Here is a 25,969-nt window from a genome sequence, read left to right on the forward strand (position 1 = left end):
ACATAATATTATCATTGTTCAAATAGTATGGGATTCACAAAAATATAGTAAAACTAAGAATCATCTTCTCTACATAATACAATAATATGTACGCTCATCATCACAGCTTTATATAAATTCCCTGTAATTTTATTTGAAGGCTAAAAAACATTTATAATTTATTTCATTTAATCAAAATGCATCCAAAGAAAATATATTTAAATTAACTTGATCAAACATGCAATTCAAATTGATGAAATAATCATTAGGGAAGACCAGGGCAGGGGTTTGCAGTAATCCATAAATTTATCATTTGAAGTGTTATGCTTTTAAATAAGTAATAACTAATTAATATAGTCACTCAGATAAGTCTATATTGAAATTATATTGATTTTAGTTGCAAAAGATATGTAATTATGACATTCACTAGTCCTATCTCATAACATGCGTGACTACTGATAAATAATTAATATATGTTGTTGAATAATATGTTCCTAAAGAAATAGTTCCATAGATATAACGCATTGTATCAATATTTTTAAAAGTTATTAAAATGAAATATACTAAATATTTAGGGAAAATATTTTTACAAAATATTCCAGTAACATTGATTTTCCCCAATGAAAAAGACGAAATTAAATTATTTTTACTATTGAATATTTTAAAGTATGGCTTGAGGTCCGTTATAGAAAGATAAAATTACATCTTTGAAATAAATGACCTACTTCCTTTATGTTATATCTTTATTATTACAACCTGCTGGGGTCTACCCTATAGTATCAGCTGACCCTTTGTATATTTTTCTCTTATTCCTCCTTCAACGTCATTTATTTACTAACAAAGATTACTTATGACGTCATGTGGATACCACTTCGGTATTTTTTTCGTCAATTAGCCTATTCATCTCTCTCTAAACGACGGATTCTATTCTTAGGGACAGATGAGTTCTCTCTTGCCTCCCTAAAAGCCATACAAGAGCATGTACAATACAAAGATCTGGAAGTGACTTATGCTGATTCGAATCGATCTCGTCATCCCATTAGAGACTATGCAAAGCAGGCTGGACTCAAAACTCATATTTGGCCCTGCTCATACATTCAGAAAAACGAGTTCGACTTGGGGGTAGTGGCTTCCTTTGGACATCTCCTTCCCAAGACATTCATCGCTAAATTTCCCTGTAAAAATCATTAAGGTTATTTAATATGAATTGCCACGGGATATACAATCATGACTTTTAGGAGACTTAACTCCTTAAATCCCTCTAAAATCTTTCATTTTGGTCGATTTTTTGACTAACTTTGTATGTGGAGTACGTCAACATGAAAACATCCATTTTGAACAAAAAGCAAATAAGGAAGAAATTTCCAATTCATTTTTTACGTTATGTATACATAGTAATTTCATAAATCTACTTGAGCCAGTTGTTGCCTTATTGTTCAAATTTGTGGGATGAGTTATGATACCCAAGAATTTTAATTATAGTTAAGAACATTTATTTGATTTAAGAGACCTTGGCATTACATTTTTCTAATAAAATATATCAATTACCCCTTTTGTTATTATGAAGATCTTTTTTGGCTAATGTGAGTGCCATTTGTGACACACCTAGAGGGTTCATAATAACACTCAATTTCCTGAAAGAAAATGATGATAATAATTCGTCATAATAGGAAATATGTAATTCATCCTCAATTTTGAGAAAACTCATTCTACCTTGCTTTTGTCTTGATGGGCAACATAATATGTAAATGAAACAGCATATTTAATTTCTAATCCTCTTAAAAATAATTGTCTTACATAAGTCATGGATTAAAATTTGATTGATTTTTTATAGACGTTTAAAAATCTTAAAAAGAGAGAATTAATTCAAATAATGAGTCATTTTTTATCCAATATCGCCAGTTATGTAGATATACTACATTCATCTGTTGGATATAATTGACAAAGAAAAACTAATAATTTATAGAAGTATTTCGATTTAATATTTATATATATAATACCATAAGTAGTTGAATAGTAGGTGAAAATGTCTTGATAGTTACTTCGTAAATCCATTACCACTTATTCCTTTATAGCGGAATAATCAATGTACACGGGAGTCTTTTACCTCGATGGAGAGGTGCTTCACCCGTTGTCTACGCAATTCTCAATGGTGACAAGGAGTCAGGCGTTACAATCATGAACGTGGAGCCACATAGGCAAATATTTTTACTCGACGTAATCTCAGATAACTTAACTTTTTTTCTTTCTTTATGCACTCAGATTTGATCAAGGAAGAATGTTGGCGAACGAGAGGTGTACAATTGGTCCAGATATGACATCAAAAGAATTGCTTTGTAGCTTAGCGATCATTGGAGGAAATTTGGTCGTGAAGGTTTTAAATGACTATGCCCACTACAAAGCCAATGCTCAAATTCAAACACAATGCGATGCCACGAAAGGTATTTGGTTTAAAAAAATCTACTCAAATAATTAATTATCCTTTCAGCACCTGTCATTAAATCAAAAGACATTTTCTTCATTGACTGGCCTAACAAGACATCCCAAGAAATATACAATCAGTGGAGAGCTCTCAATGATATAGGAAGGCTTCTTTCCATTGGAAAGAACAGGCGAAAAGAAGACATTATAATTAAATTTTCGAAAAATCGACCTTTGATTCTTAACGACTCACAAATTCCTCTACAATGGATTCCTTGGGCAGCAAAGGATCTCAGCCTAGTTCAACCTGGTGCAGCGTTATATCTTCAAAGTATCAACTCCATAGCCATTAAAGCAAAAGAGGATTGGATTTCTTTTTCAGAGCTTCATATCGGGAAAAAAGGCCTTACACCGAGGGACTTTTTTAATGGATATTTGAATCAACACAAATATCCCTTCTATTTCAAGAGTCTTATTATGAAATAAAAAAAATCCATGAATTAAATATTAGTGTCTAAAAAATATAGATATGCAGTATGCGTATAAAACTATGCCATAACCGCCCTGACTGCTAATAAAGTGTATTATTTGAGAAGCTTCGACTGCTGTCTGAATTGTACTGAGCAATGGCGGATGCCATTTCCAATCTATTTATTTGATCTAGTGTAGCGGGTAGGAGTGGTCGTACGGTATTGAGTTCTATTAAATGGAGATGGTCCAACTTTGCATGTAACATTCCACTTCTGACAAAAGCATCCACGGACTTTCTGTAAAAATAAAAAATCGATTTTTATGAGAAATGTAAAGATGAAGGTTTAAATGAGTGTTTTGGGAACCTCAATTTGGACTGCCGAATGTCCCAAATGTCCTTGAGAATGGTCCGTATTTCATCCGACTCACTCAAGTCCGAAGTGGCAACGTCTAATATGAGCTGCGTCAAAACGAATGCATTGGCAACGGGCATGGGAGTGAAGAATTGACTCTCCTTTTCCTTCTCCTTGATTTCCGTCAGCTCTTGAGGATTCATCCAACTGGGCTGCACTAAACGACACTTTTGTCGCTGTCGGAGATTCAGTCCCAACCAGACAGGGACTTCAAGGGGAATGCCCGCTCGGAAAGGTCCAATATCTCCTTGGAATAAGTAAATGACGCCATGACTAAAGTTCGGCACAATTTTGATAGACTCAGTCTCAGCAAGAAACTCGATCTCAGCTGAATCCATACTCTATGCATTCATATAGACTCCAATCCACCTCAATCAACCCACATCTTCCTCCAAAGGAAACCCTATTGTTAGTTGTTTTTTTCGTATTATTCGGTGGAGCAGAAATCCGCCAAAAATTACAAATTCTTAGCAGCTGTATATGGAATGAAATCTAATAATAAGTAGCTGTTGCCTACGTTTATGTTATACACGAAACCTCGAATAGATTATATTAAAAAATACGAATAGGGAAAATATTTGTGTTAAGAGTTCGATCTGAAAATCCTAGACCGGTCTCCATGAGATCTTTTTTGATATTTAGTGGACTAATTCGGTCTTAGAAAAAAAATCTGTCTCATTTCAAATTCTAGACCAATTTTACAGTCTACTTATATAGAATCTATAGTTATTTTGTAAAAAGAATAATTTTTTATTATAAAATTATAATAATCGTCAAATGGTGAACATCTACCTACAATAACGTTCAATTAAGTTAAATGTGTTGCATAAATCATATTTGTAGTGCTCATAAATCAGTAGCGGAGGAAAATCGATTCATAGATTGTGACCCAAAAAAATTGGTCTATAGATTCAGTCTAAAGTCGCAATCTGAACCAAACTATCGGATTAAAATAGTCTCAGGTTTATTCACATTATTTTATTTTGGATGGGACTTAATTTTTTTAAAAGAGACAAAAACCTTTTTGGAAAAATTTAGAGTTAAAATTTTTGGGTCAACCTTTAATTATAAAAAAATATCTTTGTGGTACGAGAAAAATTTCTCGATATGGAGAGGAGATCAAGCCCCACCCTCTGCAGACCACTTCACATAAAAATCATTTAAGACCGAACCGAGCGCAAAATTTGTTACCTCACTAACACAAAAATCTAAACAATATTTGGTTGTCAATTGTCGATGTTTCTCCTTATTTTCCCCTTATGAGTGTTCTGAATGTATCTGTAGTCGATATTTGGTAACTTAAGTACATAATATGGAGCCCATATTATGTTTGTTTCAAGTTCCTTAAATATAGGGTTGTATAGGTCCTTAATATGAGATTTAAAACCGCCCTTATCGATCCTTGAAAAAGTCCCACAACTAATACACAAAAAGTGTACACTGTATTTGGTTGTCAACTCTTGATGTTTCTCATTCTTTCTGAATATTGATTGGCCGAATTATAATTAGTTCCAAGGTTGTGCTCTTATCGGTCTAGGGATTCCGGTTCTTGAACCGATAAAGTCGAACCGAGACCGTAATATATTGTTTATCGGTCTCGGTCCCTATGCTTTTGTTCCTATATAGAATATATAAAGAAAATACAGTATATATATTATATTTTATAAATTAGCTTTAATCAATAAGTCAAATTTCTGAGTTTTTTTGTGTGTAATTACAGCGTTCTCGAATGATTTTTTTTTTTACATCGCCAGGGTGATACAGTTGTATCTGAGTTCCAAATATCTAATGCATTCTTATGGATTGGAAAAGTGGTTTATATACGCACCAGACTGTGTAAATAATAGAAGGAATAGGTGGGTTGGATTATGGATCCAGGTCCGCTACTAAGCATGTTGGGCCCCAATAATAACTATTATATTTCTTAAGCCAGAGTTTATCAAAATTCCTTAAAGAATCCTGCTAAAATAATGTATCCAAATAAATTATTTATATAAACATTTCTTTTCACAATTTGTACGAGATGGATGGATGAAATTTTTACATATTTGCTAATTTATCATAGTGCACATTTTAAGAAATAAGGAGTAGGTTAAGTTATTTGTGTAACATACGGCTTGTCCGGTATTTGAAGGTAACAGTTCATTTATATAATAGTGTACTCAGTTATTACTTATAACATATATAATATATATGTAACCATTTTAAATATAACCCATTCCAAAAGGTCAATATTCAACTCATACTACTAGAACCTAAAAATCCATGACTCTCTATATAATATGTATGTTCTTTTTAAACAGGTGGGAAAGTGTATATGAATAATAGGATGTGTACTTTCTAGTGATGCTTAACTTCTAAACTAAAAACTACTATTCAAAAAATAAAGAAATTACTACTACATATAAAATAATTCTCCCTATATTTTACTCTTCTTTCGTAGTAGTAGTAAAAATGTATTTGGGCCTTAACAGGCCTTCCTTTACAGTTGAATATATATATTTAAAAAAAGAATATGTATACATTACTTTGTTCAAGGTTTATAATAAGCCAACCATTGGATACATGAACGTAGAGGGGGCTCTGTAATTGTCATATATATATATATATATATGTGTATACAGACTACAAGTATATACCTTATATATATAACATTTTACAATTTTGTGTGTATTGTAGTATCGCTCTTTTGCGATCACTCCCTCCCTCGTTCTTCTTTTCATTTCTTGAACCACATCTTCTTCTTTATTACTACAACTACATCAGTCATTGTGGAGAGTTTTAAGGGTGAGGTACACGCTTTTCGTTCCGTGTTGTGTCAGTGTGAGTGAGTTAGTGGTGAGATGATCAGAGTGTTCATTGGGTTGTCTGAGTAATAGTTATTGTTCCTCCTTGAATTGAAAAGTTAACAAAGGAAGATATTATAATTAAATTCAATAAACTTCCTTAGTTTAGTACTAATAAACAAACGTCTTCGATCCAAAGTCATGTACGAAGAGATTCGAGAATGAAAAAATGCAGGATTGCTTGAGATTCAAAGAGCAAGGACATGACTTTCATGAAGTACATCTTAGTAGAAACTACATTCCTTTTTTTCTTCTTCCTTTGGTGTCTTCCGCCATCCATATCTGGAATCGCGACCGACAAGGGTCAGAGCAGCTATTTTATTTATTAGTTAACTAAACATTTTATATGAAATTTATGCTCCTATATGTACATAAGATATTATGCAGAAAAGTTTGCAAACTTGTTGATTGCTGACTTTTTAATACAATATAATATGTATAAAAAAACTGAAATCTTTCACTCACTCTCGTTCCGCAGACGTTTTGGGTGTGTTTATATTATTTATGTATCAACTAACTATGTCTCAAGTCATAATGATCTGTTCTTGTCAACAGCAAATTAAGTATAATAATCCTAATTTATATCTAGCCTTGTTTTTAAATCACTAATAAAACATTTCTAGACACTCTAATTCCTTCTCGACGATTAATTAGAATGATTTCATATTATTTATAATATTATATGGAACGTAAAAATGAAATATATGTGAAAAAAAATACTTAGGACCCCGTTATTTATGATTCTATCTACTTTTTCTACTTTTCCATACCTTAGCTTAGTTGGTATTCTACATAATAATATATGTACCTACATAGTTCGTAGTAGTATGAAATATATACATTTGTGTTTTTCGTACTTAAATCCCTACATAATATTCACAAAGATGAAGTTTGTTTGTAGCAATATTATAAGTTATAACTTTTGTGTATGCAGGACACATATGTAGGCATCTGATAAAAATCTGTACATATTTCTCTACTATTAGAAAAATACCCTTAAAACCCAACCATACTCATTTCAACATCTTCCTTACTTTTCTATAGAGAAAGGTATACATAGCCACTAGGGTGGTTTCTCATTCCCCGGGAAATAGTCGTTGAGCGGGATCAGATGAAATAACGGGATCCTTTTAGTAAATAATAAATATTCTATTATTGAATCATTTATTTTCATACTTAAAGAAGACAGAAATCATTTTAAGCTAGTCTTAGCCATATTATATTATAATATTTATCATTATAACTAATAGTCTTGTTTTTTTCGAGTCCACTGATCTCGTTTGATTTAATTCTGTAATCCGATCCAACTTGCAAAAACCTCCCAACTTAAATGCGAAGTGATAAACGAGCTATTATTGATACATGTACTACATCATTTGCAAAATTATAAATCGTCCAAATTTTAAACTGAGTGATAATTCATTTAATATCGATGTAAAGTTTAATTTAATGGGTGTTATACAATTAAATGAAGCTTATAATATGATGTAATTAGATGCAAGATTTCCTGCAGGTCTAAAATCCCAGGATCTCAGGAGAGAAACTTAATTAGTACACCCATATATATATAAATAAAATATAGAGATGACAAAGTATTGGAAAGACTGTTATATTGCCTTCAGTTGTGAACTTTTGCACGCTTTGGAGAAATAATTTCGTTGAAACAAGCATAAATTCAATAGGCTAGTTTTTTCTTCTGGATTTTAGCCCTAATATTTAGTAGGTTTAAGTACGAATGTTAACAAGATAGAGGGCGCTTCAAATATTTAGGTCTCTTGAAAGATAGGGATTTTTTTTTCCCTACATATTTCCATTTATTTTTGAAGTATTTTATTTTTTTTTAAATTTTCTCACATAATAAAATGTTTCAACTATCAAGCTGACATGATCCATCTATGTGATATATGTTGAAAAATCATACTATAGAATTAAAGAAGGCGAGAAAATGAAGTAGTTATTTCTATCAAAAAATTAAATTATTCGTCGCTGTTTAATAATTAAGGAAATATTGGGATCACTGAAATTGGAAGAAAAGGCTACATCAAATAACGTTTGTTATAGCCTTTAAATCTGATAAAGCAACTTTAATGGAGTTTCCCCCCATCATTTTATTGCAATTTAAGACCATGACATTTTTTTTTTTGATTTAAAGTTCTCATTCTTTCTGGTTAGAATTGATGTCTTTTCCCTTTTAGAATAAGAAATATATGGCCTATCCGAGTTTACCTACAAAACATACTCTTAATACATCGATATTGAAGTGACTCATCTCATCTTCGAGTCTTAAAATGTTTTATACAACATGTACAGCAATTGAAAGTTAATGAATTATTTATTTATTTTACAAATTATATATGTAGATATCATGTAGAATGCTTTCGAACGTTTCACTTAAGCAAGTTGTTTCCTTCCTACCTTCTTAAAATGTATGTACATTGTAACTACTTTCAATCTATCTAAAATATCCCTCCAACAAAAAACAAAGTAAAATAGAGTTAGTCCAAAAGTATAAGAGATACTTTTCTGCATTTCTGTTGTTTTTTTCTTTTTCAATAACTTCCTTTTGCTTCATATTATCAATATCTATTACATTTTCCCCCCATTGCCTTTCCGACTGACTTTTCACTTATCTTCTTCTTCTTGTACTAACATATTTTGTATTTTAAGATGCTTTGTTATATTTAGTGGATATTTAGTTACTTGGATAGGTACATAATATACAAATATTATATCTTAAATATATCTATAATATAGAGCCTCTCTTCCATGATTGAAATTCCTTAAATATTGGGTTCTATCATGATATAAGATACTTAAAATCGCTGTTGTCGATCCTTTAAAAAGTCCCAAAACGACGACATGATACAATATAACTTACATAAAAAAAATTAAACTGTCTTTTGTTGTCACCTGTTGATTTATTTGCTCCCCCCCTTAATCAGTGTTCTGAAAGCTGATGAGTTGAATTTGTATAAGCTTTTGTACGCTGTGAACAATTCTCAGAGATGAAATACAGAATGATTATACTAAGTAAAAGCAAAGCCCATTTTTTGAAGCCTAAAGTTCGTTGACCAAGAAATGGAAATATAGTTATTTATAGAGACTGTTTGATGTTCAAGAATAGTCATCCGGGCCCTCTCTATTCAATCAAAATTTAACAGGATCTCAAATTTTAAACACTAAGGGCAATTCAAACTTATGTTGAAAAATTAAAATTGCTCCCCGGTGCATCAGTTTCTTGATATATAAAATTGGATTTGAGCTTGGATTTTTCACATTTCCTAAAGTTTTGTCATAATAATCCTTTAAAATCTGATTGAGTTTTGTGGCGATACAAAGCCTTGTGGCAAATTATACAAGGATGATACGTACTGTTGAAAAACAGTATGCAAAATTTCACTTCATAAAAATTATTTTTTTAGCTGCCAGCATTGGATTTAAGTTCCTTATGTTAATTTTACAAAAATGAGGACTTTTATTATATATATATATATACAAAAATAATAGTTGTATTTTTAAGGTTTATTGTTAATTATATTCATAAGTAGATTCTTATAAAATTTTATTAATTTAGTAACAAATAGAATCGACAACAATATACGTTTTAAGCCCCAATTAATCCGAAAACGAATATTTTTCTGACTTTATATAGTAATACCCGTATCTGTTTGGGAAGCATGATTTTAGTGCTTTTTAACAACAATTACTAGAGTCAGTGCTGGTTTTAAGGGGGACATGACCTAGGCCTCGCACTTTTACGTAAAATATAGCATCTCCGTACTTTATCTTTATGTAAGGTCCTATAAAATGTAAAACCGGCTCTGACGACAGCCCTTTTCATGAGAATTGATCAAAGAAAACCTATTATTCGTACTAGTATTGTGAAGTTTCTTTAATTCTAATAACTTATAGGAATATTCTATTCATATATTATACATTTAACAATATTTAAAAAATACTTTTCGTTATTGAAATGGATATTATACACTTAAGAGTCATTTTTGGTTGTAAAATATCTTCGCTGCTACTATTACTTTCGATAGAAAATGCATAATCTGGATTTATTTTATTAATTGAAGGGAGTTCTGGGAATGTTCCACTCTATTTTTCCTAAATTCTCTTTCTTGCAGGGCTTGCTTTCTTCTCTAGAACACCAATAAATATTTTTCCTTCATTTCTTGGATCAGACAGGAAGTCTTGTTCCATAACAGGAAGTTTTTTAGTCAATAGACTTTCACTGTAAAATATCTACATTTTCTTGATGAAATATGGAATAAAGAATGTGTTTCGTCCATAAATGAATCAATCTTTTCTTAGTAAAAGATTTCATGTAATTTCTATATTTTTCTTGGTATAATCCTATCTGATTTGCATCTCTTTTTACGCAAAATATAGGGATTGAAGCTGTCTGGTAGATATTTATGACTTTGGTCGCTACAATTTTGCTTATTTCTTTTACAGAAGGTTCTTTTGTAGTTAAGGATTTAGTTTATATGCCATAACACCCACTTGATCACATCTTAATATCTTAGTGCAGTTGGGTTTTGCTTCAGTCACAAACATATTCAAAAAGAGGAAAATTGTATTTTACACGTGTTGTTGTAACGATTCTATGCTAATACAAATCTTAAAATAAATTATCACTTGATCGTCAGTTTTTTAATAGTAACTGATTTCGAAAAGGCATAATGACCCTATATTGTTGCACCATTTATCCAGAAGTTATATTGTAATATCTTATTGATTAATAGTATGTTCATTATTCAAATCATTGTTTCTTGTTAACAAAGCTTTTTATAATGATTTGTTGAATATGCGATGGCAATAAAATAATATAGAATTATTATTCGTTTTCTTATTTGTACTTTCTTCTGACACTTTAAATATGTATTCACACGACGTTGTCTTAATCTGGGTATACTTGGAAGGGACTAAGTCAATGAAAAAAGTTTGAGAACGACTGGTCTATACTTTTGAAAGTCTTCTAAGCAAGATATCAACTAATAATTAAATAACTTATTAACTATTAAAATAGCATTTTTTGAATTACCATGGAATGTATGCTAAAAAATGAGGTATAAAAAAAAATGGAGACAATGATATTTCAATCTTGTGTCAGCAGTTACATAGATTTGACCAAAATGCAATGTGAAGGAATTAATTAAATATATGTAGATGATAATAGCATATTATAAGAGTTAGTAATATGTAGACATACTAGCTTAGGTACTATTTGAAATCTTTATTATCCTTCTTGAATTACAGATTATTTAAAGTATGTATATTGTACTCTCACTTTCGTATTGTATAGTTTATATCATTGAAGTTAAATAGAGTGTATAGTCCTACAAAAAATGCATATTTCTATAAGCTGACCTTGAATCCCATTCAATAAGTAGGCATTATTTCTATTTATGTACGCATGTGTTCCAATGTACATATTTGGTAATGACCCATAGGTAAAAGTATAGATCCATTTAGTCTCATAATATATCCAATAATTAATAGTAATTATTAAAATACACATCAATAAGAGCTAATTAAAATAACTACAAAATGCATCACATATGAGTGAAAATGAAAAAGTGTACTAGTTGCCAAAAAATACAAATTTTTAAATTGTATTATTGAAGGTCATGATGTCATTTATATGCATGCTATTATTATACACATACTTCAATATATGTAAACTGGGTTACATTATTATTACAAATAGACAAAGGGGTTTTTCCATAGAGATAAAATACATTGAGTGATGCTGTGGAAAAGTAGTTGAGGCCGCCAAAAAAGCAGAAATATTTGACCTAATCATTCGAATTTTATTAGTTAGAAACATAGAGATTTGAATGGGTTAATAAAGTATCTCTATGCATTTTATATCTATCTACTAATGACGTCATATAAATCAAGTGTTTCGTCAATCATCTATAAAATTATAGTCATTCTGATTATTCGTCTTGTTATTAATTATTACCTTGAAGTTTATCTTATTTAAATTATTTTAAAAGGATATATGAAATATAAATAAATCAATAAAAAAGATCTTGAATGAAAATCAAGTAAATATATACATACAGCATATAAAAATATTATAAATTATTATTTTAATTCATAAATATAATATAAACAACCCTATAATTATTCATAGACATAATATAACGATCAACTATGGGATTTATATTCAGTCATCTAGTATCAGCTGAGATGTATAGGAATCTTATATATATGTATATATAATAAAGTGTATTTATTTGGTTTATGAGACTTTATTTGACTGTAATACATTACCTTTCAAATCATATGTAGAATCCGTAATGTTCCTTTTCTTTAATTGTGACTGATTTTTTGTGACTTTTTAAGTGTGATTGGTGGTAGCTTTGAAGGATCAATCAGAATAATTTATTAATAACTCATGCCAGCTTGTGGGGTTGTATTGTTACCAAATTTTTGACATACCACCCCTAATTTTAATGACACGCCTGAATCGGAATAAAATCGTCCTATTAAACAATATTTGGTAATTTACGTCATCTTTACCAATTTGTACAGGGACCTCTATTTAACAAGTAACACGTCTCCTTTGGCAGATTCCGGAATTCATTCCAAATCCTGTACATCTGCAAAGATTTTGAGTTGCAGGAGGATCTGTTGATGTGTCGCTTAATTCCGACCGAAACAAAGGACTTGCTCAGGATTAAGAATTTTGTAATCTCTACATTGCTCGTCCGGTACGGGTTGTAATCCACGATTTTGGAATAAATACTTTGTTAATCAATGGTATATTTTTTAAATTGACGCCAAATACTTACTTCTGGCTAGCTTTCAAAACAAAACAAAACCTGCGCATGTGCTCAAAGTACGTTGTTAAACAACGGCCGCACGCTGTATATGAATAATATTTACTTTAATTTGCCTAGATTATGTAAGGATAATGAAAAATTATTGCTGTGTTTAAAAAATACTTTAATACGTTTTACTAAATTAATTCTAATTGTAAACTGAGATGCTTTACTATATTCTAAGTAAAAATAATACATTGTAGAAGGTGTTTTAAAATTTGTGAATTTTTAAGGGCTGATCACAGGGAAGATGTCCCATATTATGGTAACCGATTTTCTTTTCCTAAGCTGTCGTAATTATTATTTTACTCCTGATTAATGAACTTTATTTCCTACTACATTCCGTTATATTCAAAATCTGATTGAACATTCGTCTTTGCTCGGAAAGTAACCAAGTGAGGATTTGTTGCGGAGTTATAGTTGTAAGCCCTTGTTGAACTCAGAGAAGAATTGGGGATTGACACCGGTGTAATTCTTGCCTATGTATTTCACCCCTCCTACCTAGTCACAGGTGATTGTAGGTAATCTAATGAAACGTCATGAGAGCCTAGCTGCTCTCCTCCAAAACATTCTTGAAATTTGACCATGTTGATTTTGGATTTCTTTTTTCCTTAACATGCCCAAAATACCCACGATTTTTATCACTACTCATGTGTACCTAGATATGTTGAGCTGGTCCCTTAATTTGGCCAATAACTCTCTCCTTGGCCCATATATATTAGTACAATATTTCCTCGATGCTTTTATTCGATAGGTGTATGTAACTTAGACTTGAATTTCATTTGACGTTTTTATTTTGCATAATTTGACTCTTTGCAATTATTCATAGTATCAAATATATGAAATATAAAGAAAGAAACTTTCTAAATAAATGACTGTCACGATTGGAACATAAACTTGCTCAACAAATAATAAGAATAATAATTACATTTTACAAATCCGCTTCATACTAACTAACAAAGTCCAAACTTTGTTTTTCTTTCAAATTATATATTATACATATGCATAATTATTTTCTTTAAGAAAGTAAAGAAATACCAGGTCAAAATCCGAGAAATCAAATGGAAAAAACGCCAAAAGCACACAACATACAGGAACTTTGTGTTTCTCTTTAGTGTGAGCGTGTGAAGGCTTGTAACGTTATTTAGTTAGCTGCCTATATTATAGTACATTAGTATGGTTATACTCCGAAAAGTATCAAAATAATAATTATTATTATAAAACTAAGAACAAGGTAACGCAATTACTCATCATCCTTTTTACAGCAAAATGAAAAAAAGTGAGATCGTCTTAAGGTAAATTCTCTTCAGGCTTAAGTACCTACATAATACGTATTATGTAATCCATATAATCTATCATATACATACCGAGTATGTGAATGGAACTTACTATACCTTGGAATGTATATCGAATCGTTATCTTCCATATTTGGAGATGGGTTGAAAGGATTTGGATTACAAATTGCGCTTCACAATCATTCCCCCCTTACTAACCCTTCTTTTACTTAAGCAGAATATGATACTCTGGAGTAAATTGAAGCCATGATTTGCTTAAATTTTATTTAATACTAATCATTGTATATACTACTCGATATTACTTTTGTATGATATTGCACTTAATATATCGCAAAAATCTCGCATTCAAACAATTATTATTAATTTTTTGAATTAATTATCTAACACTGTGTTATACCTCTAATAATAAAACTTAGACTGTATTATTTAGCAGCTGTCGATTTTTCTACTGTTCGTGCAGCTCCCACGGCATTACCTCACAAACACAAAAATGTAGAGTATTTTATTGTCAGCTGGGCCTTTTCCCCCTGTTTCTTTTCGCATGATACAATAGAGGTAACGACAGCAGTTATCTTTTTTATCAGCTCTTTTTTTACGTTAAATTCGAATAAGTTCTTATTAAGCTTTGAATAAATATTTTCTATTAAATAAAGAATAGTTCTTTAGTTTGCCCGACTACCAACTGATTTTGTACTTCCTTTCAATTCAATTATATTCAAAGCCTCATTCGTGTGGTCTCCTAACAAGACGAAGAGTAACTTTGAGGATTTGTTTCGGAGTTATAATTGTATGTATCTCCTTGTTGGAGACAGAGTCGAATTGAGGATCAACGTCGGAGTAATTGTTGTCAATGTCTTTGTTTAGTTCCATCCTTATCCCTCCTCGTGACAGGTGCTTATAGCTCATATATTGAAATATCATGACAGCTAAGCTTCTCTCCTCCCTTCTGCAATTTTTCAAGGTAACCATATTGATTTTCGGTTTTTTGAACATAGCCAAAATACACACGATTTTAATCACTAATGATACTCATAAATTGCTCAAGAGATCCCATGGGAATTCTTTTTAAAGAGTAATTCTTTCGACCATCTATCAAGTGTAAATGAATCAATCAAATTGGGTTTCTATTATATCATTTCTCTATTATTATTAAAGTCATTATAATAATTCATATGCAAAATTCTCATAAATACATTATTTTCATACTCTTGCTTACTTTCCTTCTTACTCTCATACACACACAATAGATGTAAATTTGCATTGTGTTAAGTATTCTAAAGAGAGTTGTTTTATACTATACATATAGGTATAATATTTAGACTACGTTGATTAGTCGATGATTGTGTATTAGTAAGTATGAGCTTGTGCTTTGGACCTCATAATTCTTAACCAATAATGTCTGCCTATGATACAGAAATGCACTATGTAGAAGGATTCCGACTTAATGGCAAAGAGGGAAGTCATTTTTATTAATTTATTGTATCTACAGTTGATGCATGCTGTAAATGCAGGACTATCCAAGTGTAGGAATACATCAGGATTGGATATTGTACAATATGTTTGTATGATTTACTCTTTGTTGCTCAAAGAGCCATTCGTTTCCGTGCATCATTTTTAGACAAGCTAAACTACTCATAATGTCTACTACCTGATGATGGATGTGCTAGGTCTTATCCTTGAAGAAAGGAAGGAAAGAGATGAGTGATTATTCAGTGGATGAAATGTATCTTGAAAGCCTCATTTATATGTGATCTATTAGATATACCTTCCATCTCTAAAGGAGTGCAAAAAATTCTTCATTGGTCTGAGTTTGAAAGCTCCTTTTGTAATAATTATACATTACAATGATGATTTTATACAATTTGTGTATATAACTAATTAATTCATTACTTTGATGTACATATGGAAGTGAAGCTATCTTTTCTTGGAAACTGCTCTCCCTTACTTATTAATACTCATCTTTGCGTATTATATTTATATAATACGTAAGGGCAACATGATAACTTATTATATATGATCTAGTTATTTAGTGTGATTAAGTTTACATATCTCATATTATAGTATCATGGCTCCTTTTCTTTGTCTAAATATATGTATACCATATCCCCTCTATTCGAAATGTCTTTTGTTGCTATTAAAAAGTAATAAATAATTTGATCCCCTCCCCCTAAAATCACCTTTTTAAAAGCATAGGCTTAGAGCACAAAATGTCATAAAATGTAGGTATATTTGGTGAGATGCATGATACATATAACATTTTATATATGCCTACTCTGCCTGATTTACCATACCAACAGAACACGTTTTTATGTGACGTCATTATTGTTGATGTCCGCCATTTTTCGGGACAAAACAACCTAGTTTTATATTAATATTAAGAAAAACTGTTTACCATTGGATGTCAAAATGGGACCAATAAATAGTAAGGACATACACCTTACTGCCTATAAAAAATATATCCCTCTATTCCCTACTAGTTTGATTATATATCTGATCATAAAATGTATTAAAAATAGGCTATTACATCGTTACACAATTTAATTTCCATAAAGTAGATAAAAATTATCTATTACAATGGAAATAATAAGATATTTTTCTATAATTATCCTACTTTTTCGGCCCTAATCGATCAAAAATAGAAAATATATTCTACAAATTTAGACATTTCTTATCTATTAATTTAATTGACAATTAATATTTGTACTCAAATATCACTGTTTATCATTGGCATCTAGATTTATTAGGTCTTTTTTATTCTTAACGATGTTTGATGGAGATTAATCAAGATTTATCGGAAATTTGTCCATTTAATTTCTTAAAAATAGCAACTTTGAGCTTCCAATATGGCGTTTCCTTCGATCAAGTGAAAATGCTCTGTATGACCATTGTCCATTCCACCTGATTTCTCATACCTATATTCTATGGATTTGATTTAATTGATCTCTATTGTCCTATTCGCTATTCTCAACTTCTTATCTACTCCTTACATAGTAATGATGCTATTATTATTTGTGATAAAGGAGAATGATTGAGTTCCGTGAATTGCAAATTTAAATATGAACTACGTGCTACATATTTATGCTGAAGTCACGATGAGTTGCACGGTAAAGAAACAAAGGCTAACTTAGATTTAGAAATAAATTGCCTCTTCTTAGAATTGGACGTATCAGGCAACTCCCAAAAATCGCACTGCAGCGTCCTCTCTGAAGTCATAATAGTCACGTTAACCTACATACTAGGTATGCACCTATGAAATGAGACTTTCGGCTATTGGTCCCTAGGTGTCGCCAGATAGACATGATAAACCTGTCCAAAAATCTAAATGCTTATTTCGACATGTGTCAACAATATTTAATTCATTGTTGCTATAGTTTCATTCAACAACGCGCTTTTTTCGCTTGTAAAAATGTCTAATTTTGTGCCTACAAACTACGATGTGCGGACATCATTGATTTTCTGTTACCAATTGAAGAAAAACGTTTCTCAAGACCATCAAATGCTTGTGGAAGCTTACAGTGGGCATGTTCCAAGCAAAGTACAGTGCTTCAGGTGGTTTGAAAAATTCTAAAGTGGTGATTTTGATGTGAGAAATGAAGGGCGCGGCCGGCCACCGAAAAAGTTTGAAGATGCCAAATTGCAAGCATACAACACGGTCAATCTGTTAATGGTGATCGCTACCAACAACAATTGGCCGATTTAAACCATACTATACGCCAAAAACCCCCAAAATATGAAGCCAGCCAATATTTTCCTTGATGACAATGCACCACTGCATCGCTCTATAGCCACCCGCTAGCATGTTGAAGCGTACAACTGGGAACCTCTTGCTCATGCAGCTTACTCACCATACCTGGCGCCTTCCGATTATCACTTGTTTGCATCGATTCTCACGCTGAACCCAAAAAATGGATAGACGACTAGTTTGCAGACAACGACGAACAATTTTTTTGGCAAGGCATCCATAAATTGCCTGAAAGATGGAAAAAAATGTTTGGCTAGCGAAGGCGCATACTTAGAAAATTAAATTTGTAACCTTTTTTTCACAATAAACGTTCAGTTGTTTTTTTCAAGTCTTATTTCATAGGCGCATACCTGGTATTATATGCGTTCATGCCATAGTCCCATAGATAATAATGCACATATAGAGCGACAAAGTTTTTTTTATCGACTTAAGTTGACGTCAGCTGTTGTTATAGGATTTATCTATATATTTTAATTAGAATATTTTCCTTGCACTAATGCTATTTTAAATGTAGAAGGTTAGCACTAATTTATTTTCTCCTCTCCAAAATCATGTAACAAGCAGCTGATATTAACAATGGTCATATCATATGTCGTAATTCCGTCTTCTCCATGCCCTCTTACACAAACCCCATCTCTAAGTATATCATACTGCGGGAGAACACACCAGTTGAAGAGAACTTATGCGAACCCAGCTCCTCAAGCAATCTATGCTTATCGATGGAAAAAGGACGCATTAGAACAACTAAAATGAACTGTTCTTATGCTTTACAACATTCCTTTTTGTTTTATTCCATTCCATTTGAGTCACCAATGTGACTTTAGTATGATTAATTACTATATGAATATACCTACTTATTTTCATTGTTCATTTTTATAATTACAAGGGGGAGGCACGCATTTTTTAGCACCTGGTTATACATTTTTTATGTTTATTAATAAATCACTTCCCTTTTTGAGGACCTCCTTCTGACATGGGCATTATGCGACAAATTGTCTACAGACTTGTTATTCCAGTTCCACGAATAGATATTACAATTGTATTTCCTTGGTGCCCTGATTACAAATAGGAGTCTTATTGTATCCCTCAAACGTTCCTCTTATAATAATAAGAACGGAAATGGCTTGGATACTGAGTGTAAAATGAGTGCTTTCCACTACATTTCCCCTTAAAGCCATTTTGTCTAAAGTATATTGATTGACGAACAATCATAATATCAGGCAAGATCAGATATTTCCACATCGTTATGACTCAGTATGTGTCAGAGGAAGAAGCAATTGGCTATGGCGAAATATAGATTCATAATTAGACTATTTTTTACTAATTCAATTTCTGATATAAATAATAAATTAACATATCCAAACTAGTCAAAGTTTTATACATACAAATTACTCAAGTTTGTCTATTACTTTATTATTATATAGTTCAAGGCAAAAGTATATTGTATATGTTTGTGTGTTAGAGTTGTAAATATTGATCTACTGAACTTAGGAATGAACAAATACTTCTACTTAATAAAGTAGGATCCAACCGTTGAAATAATATGTGGTATATTTGATGTAGAATCACTATCATAGCCCAGTCTGACAAAATAAATCGGATCAAACTTATTTTTTACTCAAGTATCCTCATGCTTATTGTTGTCGTTCGGTCAAATGAGGCCTTTCAACATTTCTCCAAACCATTATTGGGCCAAATTGGCTCTATTTTTCTTGTTGACTACCTCCATCTTTCCAAAAGCTCTGATTCACTTTTTATAACGTCATCATATTGGATTATAATTTCCCCAGTTGGGATTATGTAGAGTATTTTTACTCACGTCATACATTAAATTGAATTATCAATAATAACGAAACGAAAAATGATTCAGATATGTTGTCTCCTAGAGTTGGAAATTATAAGCATTGTCGATATATCATAGGTGTATTAAATAAGAATCAATTAGTTTTCCAATAGATGATTTTAGTCTTGTGTATCTCGTGTTGTATAAGTGTGATCGGTTCACGCTATATAGTTTTAGAAAGATTTTGTATTAAAAAAACTTATTTGACAGTTGTGTTATTATTTGAGCGATCGTCAAAGATGGACAACGGCAAAGATAAACTACAGAATATTTCACAGTTGGGTCATTCCACGTCAATTGTATTCACGGCATGATCATCACCGATTTTGATGATTTTGGTTAGCTGGCTTTTCTATATGAAAAAAGAGAGTGTGTAAAATATTAGGGTTCTGTGACTCATCTCGGCCGTTCTAGTCCCGCTCAAAGTTGGGCCTAATGTGTTGGAACAGTGTTGTTCAGAAGGCCATAATTACTTTCATAGTGGCTGATTCTAGCAAAAATTACGTCAAAGGATGAACAAGAACATAAACTATAATTTATATTCAATCATAAGCTTATTTTAATCAAAAATAAAAGTTTGGGGCTCTGGTGCAGCCTTCAAAATGATCTTAATGGGATCCCCATTAACTAGAGTATGTAGAGCCATGCAGCAGAATCGATTTTTTTTAAAATTTTGGTAGAGCATGTATCAATATATTCAAGCTGATAATTTGTTTTCTCCATTGATATGTTATTCTGTTTCTTTTCTCCTAATCATTGTTCTGAACGTTGATTGATTTATCACTTGTTTAAGCTGTGAACAATTTCCAATATTTGTTATATAAAAATTACATAGTTGAGAAGAATTTGCTAACTATAATGCGATTTTGGGCGTTTTTCCTGGTTTCTTTTGGGAGGCAAGGTTGCACGATAAATAAAGGTAACAACGTGTTGGGAGTCTCTTTAAGAAGTACAAATATATGTACAAAAACGATGAGAGTAATATGATTAAATTATTTTAATCATGGAGTTATATAGAATCAAAGTTATGATTCTATATTTTCCTTTGTTTGTGTGTTTAAATCCCCTCTAGTATTACTTTTTACCCTCCTGGGAACATGGTAATAACTAAACATTAAGCTCTGCCAAGTATTACAAAAAAATGTAATCTCTTCTGAAATAAAGTTATTAAAATTTTTTTTTTTGGAAGGCTTTTTTATGTGCCTTAAAAGTTACGACTGAAAATATACATGCGCAAAACTTTTTTGAATTTAAATAATATTATTATTACTATCTATTTCTACATATAGAAATTATACTTTGTTTATACAGCCTTTATTGAAGGCCACATATGTTTGCAAATGTACATACATTTATGACTATTTTACAAGGGTTTGGAAAATGAGCTTTAATTTATTTCATATAATTTACAAATTGTCAGCGTGAATCACATTATAGTCCAAATCCCAACTAGCTTTTTTTCAACTTTCAGCCTCGGCTTTTAAAATAAATTATAATAAAAAAATACAAATTCCAAAGTCGATAGGAGACTTCTATCATGTCTAAAATAGACACAATGTTCAACGAACGAGATCAAAGATGCGCCGCTGTACAACTAATGCTCTCTACCGTTCCAAGTTATGACAAATGAACCATTACCAGCACCCTCAAAATGCAAATTTGGACATTTCAACGCTTGAGGGCACAGCTCAATGCATCGGATGCATTTGGAGGTGGTGAAGCTACGACTCTATACACTTCTCTCACTGGCCTCCTCCTCCCCTGACCTGAACTACTGAACTACTTTGTTTGGCCATACGTCGAGAATATCACCATGGCCTCCCACAACACCAAAGTCGGCCTGATTGCCGCAATCCGCCGATCTCCAACCGACGCTTGTGGAAAAAGCATGCTCCTGCTTACGGAACCGTATCGGTGTTGTGATTGAGGCTGAAGACGGCTATATAATAGATGTTAGCTCTATTACATTATCAAGCTACCCGTATTTTTTTTTCAATAAAAGTTTTAAACTAAAGCTGTAGTATTGTTTTCTTTAAGGCAATAATTTTAACGTTCCACCTTGTATATATTAGATTGATAATTTTATCAAAATAAGTATAATGACGCAAATTCTGAACGAAGGTCCTTGATTAATATATAACTCCAAATCCTTTGTATTACCCTTTTTGTATTATTTTGTTAGTCCTGTCCAGCCTTAGACGGCTTCTATCAGCCTTGGGACTGGTCCTTAAGACCGTCAGTCCTTCAGATTTTCATTCCTAGAACTGATTTAAAAACAAAACAAACGGATGAGTGACGTCATCAAGTTATGCAGGACTGGACCAGACCGAGAAAATGTATTTTTTTATGAATAGCTAATTTCAAAAAATTTAATATTTTAAATTTTTTTACCAGCTTTCGATTTTTTTCTCCTCTTTCTACTTGTTACTGGTCACGTTGCTGCCTTTATTGTATCTTGCAATCTTGGCTCCTAAAAGACTACAACAATAAATTGACAACTCAGTTGTTAATCAATTTTTTCCAACTATGGAATTATTCTCAGCAGCTGTAGAAGGTCTAATTCTAATTCCACGAATCAACTTTCACAACACTTATAAGGGGAAAAGAAGGAGAAAAATTTATAGCTTAATAGAAAATACAGTGCAAATTTGACTGGTAGATAGGCAAAACCGTGTGTAAAGTTGAATTAAATATTGTTAAATTATCGATATATTCATTTTATTGGAAAAAAGGAAAGATAGTCCAAAAAATGAGAAAAAATACGTAATTAATAAATTATGAGTGAATTTCAGTCTACTGTTTCCTTTTTCTTTTGGGAGGAAAGGTTGAGAGATAAAGTGAGATCACATAGTGGATATGTCAATAATAATATCAAAGTTATTAATTATTATTCATGTACCAGGTTTAATGAATCACACTTTTCAAACCATTCCTATCTGTATGGTGATAAGTATCTCTATTTTTTTTTGGTTTGGTTTGAGACAGTGGTATTTTTACCTCCATTACTCAATTTCAGATCTCGATAGAGCTATCCCTACCCAAATTCTTTTTTTATTTATTTATAAATGACAATTTTTATCCTTTAATATATACTCGTATAGGTATATAAAGTGATTTCTAATGGAACATTTTTAAACAAGACCTAATTCCCCACTTCAGAATTATATGTCACTAGTTTAAAAGATTCTCAGACGTCAAAGGAAGGTGGACAATCCCTAAGATTATGAAAGAATCATATGAAATTATGAATTCGCTCCACAACAATGAAATTATGCTCTAGATTACTATTGAGCAATGCTTCTCAATCTTTTTCACTTCTTCCCTCCCAATCAACGTTATTAGAGCAAGGTTAGGCAACAAGAAAAACATAGGGCTAACACAACATATTTATTAACTAACTATCTCTCTCTTTATTGTGACGTCATTAGGCTCATTTGTTTGGGTAAATGTACTACATAAAAATTAAAAAAGGAGAGTCATTTAGATTTGTTTTTTCTATTGATTCCTAATTTATTCATGCTATATTTAGGTTTTTTAATTATTCTCTATCGTTATGTTCTTTTTTTTTTGTCCCAATGACGTCATTTGTTATCTGAGTAAATTTTCATTCACTACTGAAAATCATAGATTACTAACCTATGTTATAATAACATTGCTCTCGATAGCATTTGAGCATAAACTGAACTCCTGCCTCATTCTATCAAAATACATTTTCCATTTCTTTCAAAAAATACTTGATGATCATGGAGTTCCTCTGTGCCCTAATGTTTAAGAAGGTCTCCCAAAGGGTTGCAATATCCTTTTTTTGACTCCTTTCAAAAGTAAAACTACAGAATAAACGTCAATTGAAGCAGTTCCATCACATATGCCTAAAGATGGGAAATATATCATATAGTTGCATGATATGTAACCTGGTAATTTATTTTCTTAGAATTTCAACTAAGATTAATTGATCGTCCAGGTTTTTTGTGGGTTTTTAATGCTACAACCACTGCAATATATAAATAGATATTATAATTTGGTGGTTTTTTTTTTGTTTTTTTTTGGCAATGTCCAGTATAAATACAATGCAAAGTAATTCGATGATTGTAGTTATGCATACCTAAATATGATGTTTGTATATTGTAAGTTTAATAAATACTCTGCATTGCCTGGAGCAATTCCTCGTTCTTTGCGATTTTTATAATACAAGAGATGTAATATACATGTCATGTCATGTCAGGTCAACCCAACAAGGCTCACTGTTTTTCCACATTACAATTATCCTTCAGTCTCCCTCTCCTGCTATGGCATTCAATAAAGATTGAATTCCACCTTCTACCTACACTCACCATAAACTAATGGGTGCAGTATTACCTCATCACTTCTTCTTCCCCACGCCCAAAAAGTCAAATAAATATTTCAAGGGTTGATATATCAATGTGAATTAATAATATTGTACATTCGTGATAGGTATAAGGGTTCAGCAACCCTAGTTAGTCAGACGCTGTGTAATTTACAATGATAACATGCAATGCTCCTTGTTATTGCTTACCATTAAATTATTTTTCTTATCCATACATAGGTATATTTGAATGTTGAAAGTAGTTGGATCACTCCAAAAAAAAAAAAAAAAGTTAATTAATTCTTTTATTTGTTTATGGAGTTTAATTAATTAATGGATAATTAGTTAGTTAATGTGTAAATCAAATAAAAGTTGATGAGTTAATTAAATAATGTACATTGCCTTCTAACCATCATTCCTCTTTGATGAAGGTTCGACTAATGGCCTTATTCTAGACTAAAAAATCAATTAGAAAAGTATAAACATTTTCTTATTGCATCTTGTAACCTCTTTATACGTAGATGTGTTACAAATACAGAGGGAGAACCAATGACTTGACATATCATGACTAACTACAAAAAACGGTATTTTTATGGAACCAAGAATAGACAACTCCAAACCAATTTGGGATATGTTTATGTACTATATTTTTTATTTAATATGTTCTCCTTCACAAGCAAGAACAAGTTCGACACGCCGGCGAACAGATTGACGCTTAATTGCTAATGAAGTTTTGCTCTCACAACTGTATGATGGCAGGATATCATTTTGTGAGATAAATTCTTCTCTAAAAACCCACTGCAAAGTCTAGGGGGCTGAGGTCAGGCTGGGTATGATACTTGGCCAGGTATTACTGAATTAAAACCCTTCTTGGCTGTATGGCTCCATTCCATCATCTAATAGATAATAGGATTTTGGAGGGGAAAATCAATTACTGCTCTCAAGAGATAATATTTTACATTTAAAATAGCATTAGTGTACGGAAAATATCATAATTATATTTAAATTCATATATTTTTATTTCACCATGCGTTTTTGAAACCATTTATACCAAAGATAAGCAAGAATGCTTACTTCAAGAGGGAGAAGTTAACACCACGTCCATCTGTTAAATAATGAAGAAAAAAAAGAAGAAGAAAGATCACACACAACAACCGTTTTTCCTATTCTAATTTCTAAACTTAGTTTTTTTTTATTTCAAAAACGACATCCCTACACATATTTTATGCACAACATCAACAATTCCAATTTATTTTTGTCGGTTGCTGATTTATAATCACTCACCTCAGATTGGAGTTTTGAGGATTGGTTTACAGTGAAGTTAAAAATCATACATATATTTAGCTTTTTAGACATGAAGTCAATAGTCAAACCCTATGGGAAAATGGCGTAATTGCCTTATTGCCAGTTGACTTTGAGTTTACCATCTCATACATATTTTTCTCTGGAAAAAAAAAATCTTATTATAAGTGCTGTGTTGGTCCTTATTTAGGACTGAAAACTGTAGTTCCGTCCAGTTTAGTCTCGATCCGGTCCAGTTCAGTCCTAAAACTTATAAAGTTCGGTCCTAGATCTTTATTAATCTGTTCTAGTATTGACAGTACGAAGAATCGACTGTCTTTAAGGATCAGTACGAAGGATCGATCATAAGACTGAACTGTACCGAATAAATGCGGACTGACACAACACTACTTTCCATTTGCTGAAAATTCCCTGGATTATCACATAGATGGTGCTATTTTTTTCAATTCATCTCATTTTCAGTTAGTACCAACCTTCAAAAGACAGCTGTTAAA

The 25,969-nt window shown here is 31.6% G+C and overlaps 3 protein-coding genes across 3 annotated transcripts in view; 2 read left to right on the forward strand and 1 right to left on the reverse strand.

Moving 5' to 3' along the window:
* Window positions 1-808: 808 nt before the first annotated feature.
* Window positions 809-2,995, forward strand: LOC121131881 (methionyl-tRNA formyltransferase, mitochondrial). The gene is made up of 4 exons (XM_071894056.1): window positions 809-1,156; window positions 2,054-2,177; window positions 2,242-2,420; window positions 2,468-2,995. The coding sequence occupies exons 1-4, from the start codon at window positions 838-840 to the stop codon at window positions 2,884-2,886; spliced, it is 1,041 nt and encodes a 346-aa protein (XP_071750157.1). The 5' UTR covers window positions 809-837; the 3' UTR covers window positions 2,887-2,995.
* On the reverse strand, window positions 1,949-3,788 carry Psf2 (DNA replication complex GINS protein PSF2-like protein). Its single transcript, XM_040727277.2, has 2 exons — window positions 3,237-3,788; window positions 1,949-3,167 (listed from the first exon to the last, which is right to left on the reverse strand). Exons 1-2 carry the CDS (start codon window positions 3,620-3,622, stop codon window positions 2,972-2,974), a joined length of 582 nt encoding a protein of 193 aa, XP_040583211.1. The 5' UTR covers window positions 3,623-3,788; the 3' UTR covers window positions 1,949-2,971.
* Window positions 3,789-5,956: 2,168 nt separating this feature from the next.
* LOC121131882 (uncharacterized) overlaps window positions 5,957-25,969 on the forward strand; it is a 102,681-nt gene continuing 82,668 nt past the window's right edge. The window contains exon 1 of the mRNA XM_040727279.2: window positions 5,957-6,433. Coding sequence (XP_040583213.1) covers window positions 6,334-6,433 — 100 coding nt within the window. The 5' untranslated portion in view covers window positions 5,957-6,333. The remainder of the gene's footprint in view (window positions 6,434-25,969) is intronic.

Source organism: Lepeophtheirus salmonis, chromosome 1 (genome assembly GCF_016086655.4).
Source record: "Lepeophtheirus salmonis chromosome 1, UVic_Lsal_1.4, whole genome shotgun sequence".
Taxonomy (NCBI): Eukaryota; Metazoa; Arthropoda; class Copepoda; order Siphonostomatoida; family Caligidae; genus Lepeophtheirus; species Lepeophtheirus salmonis.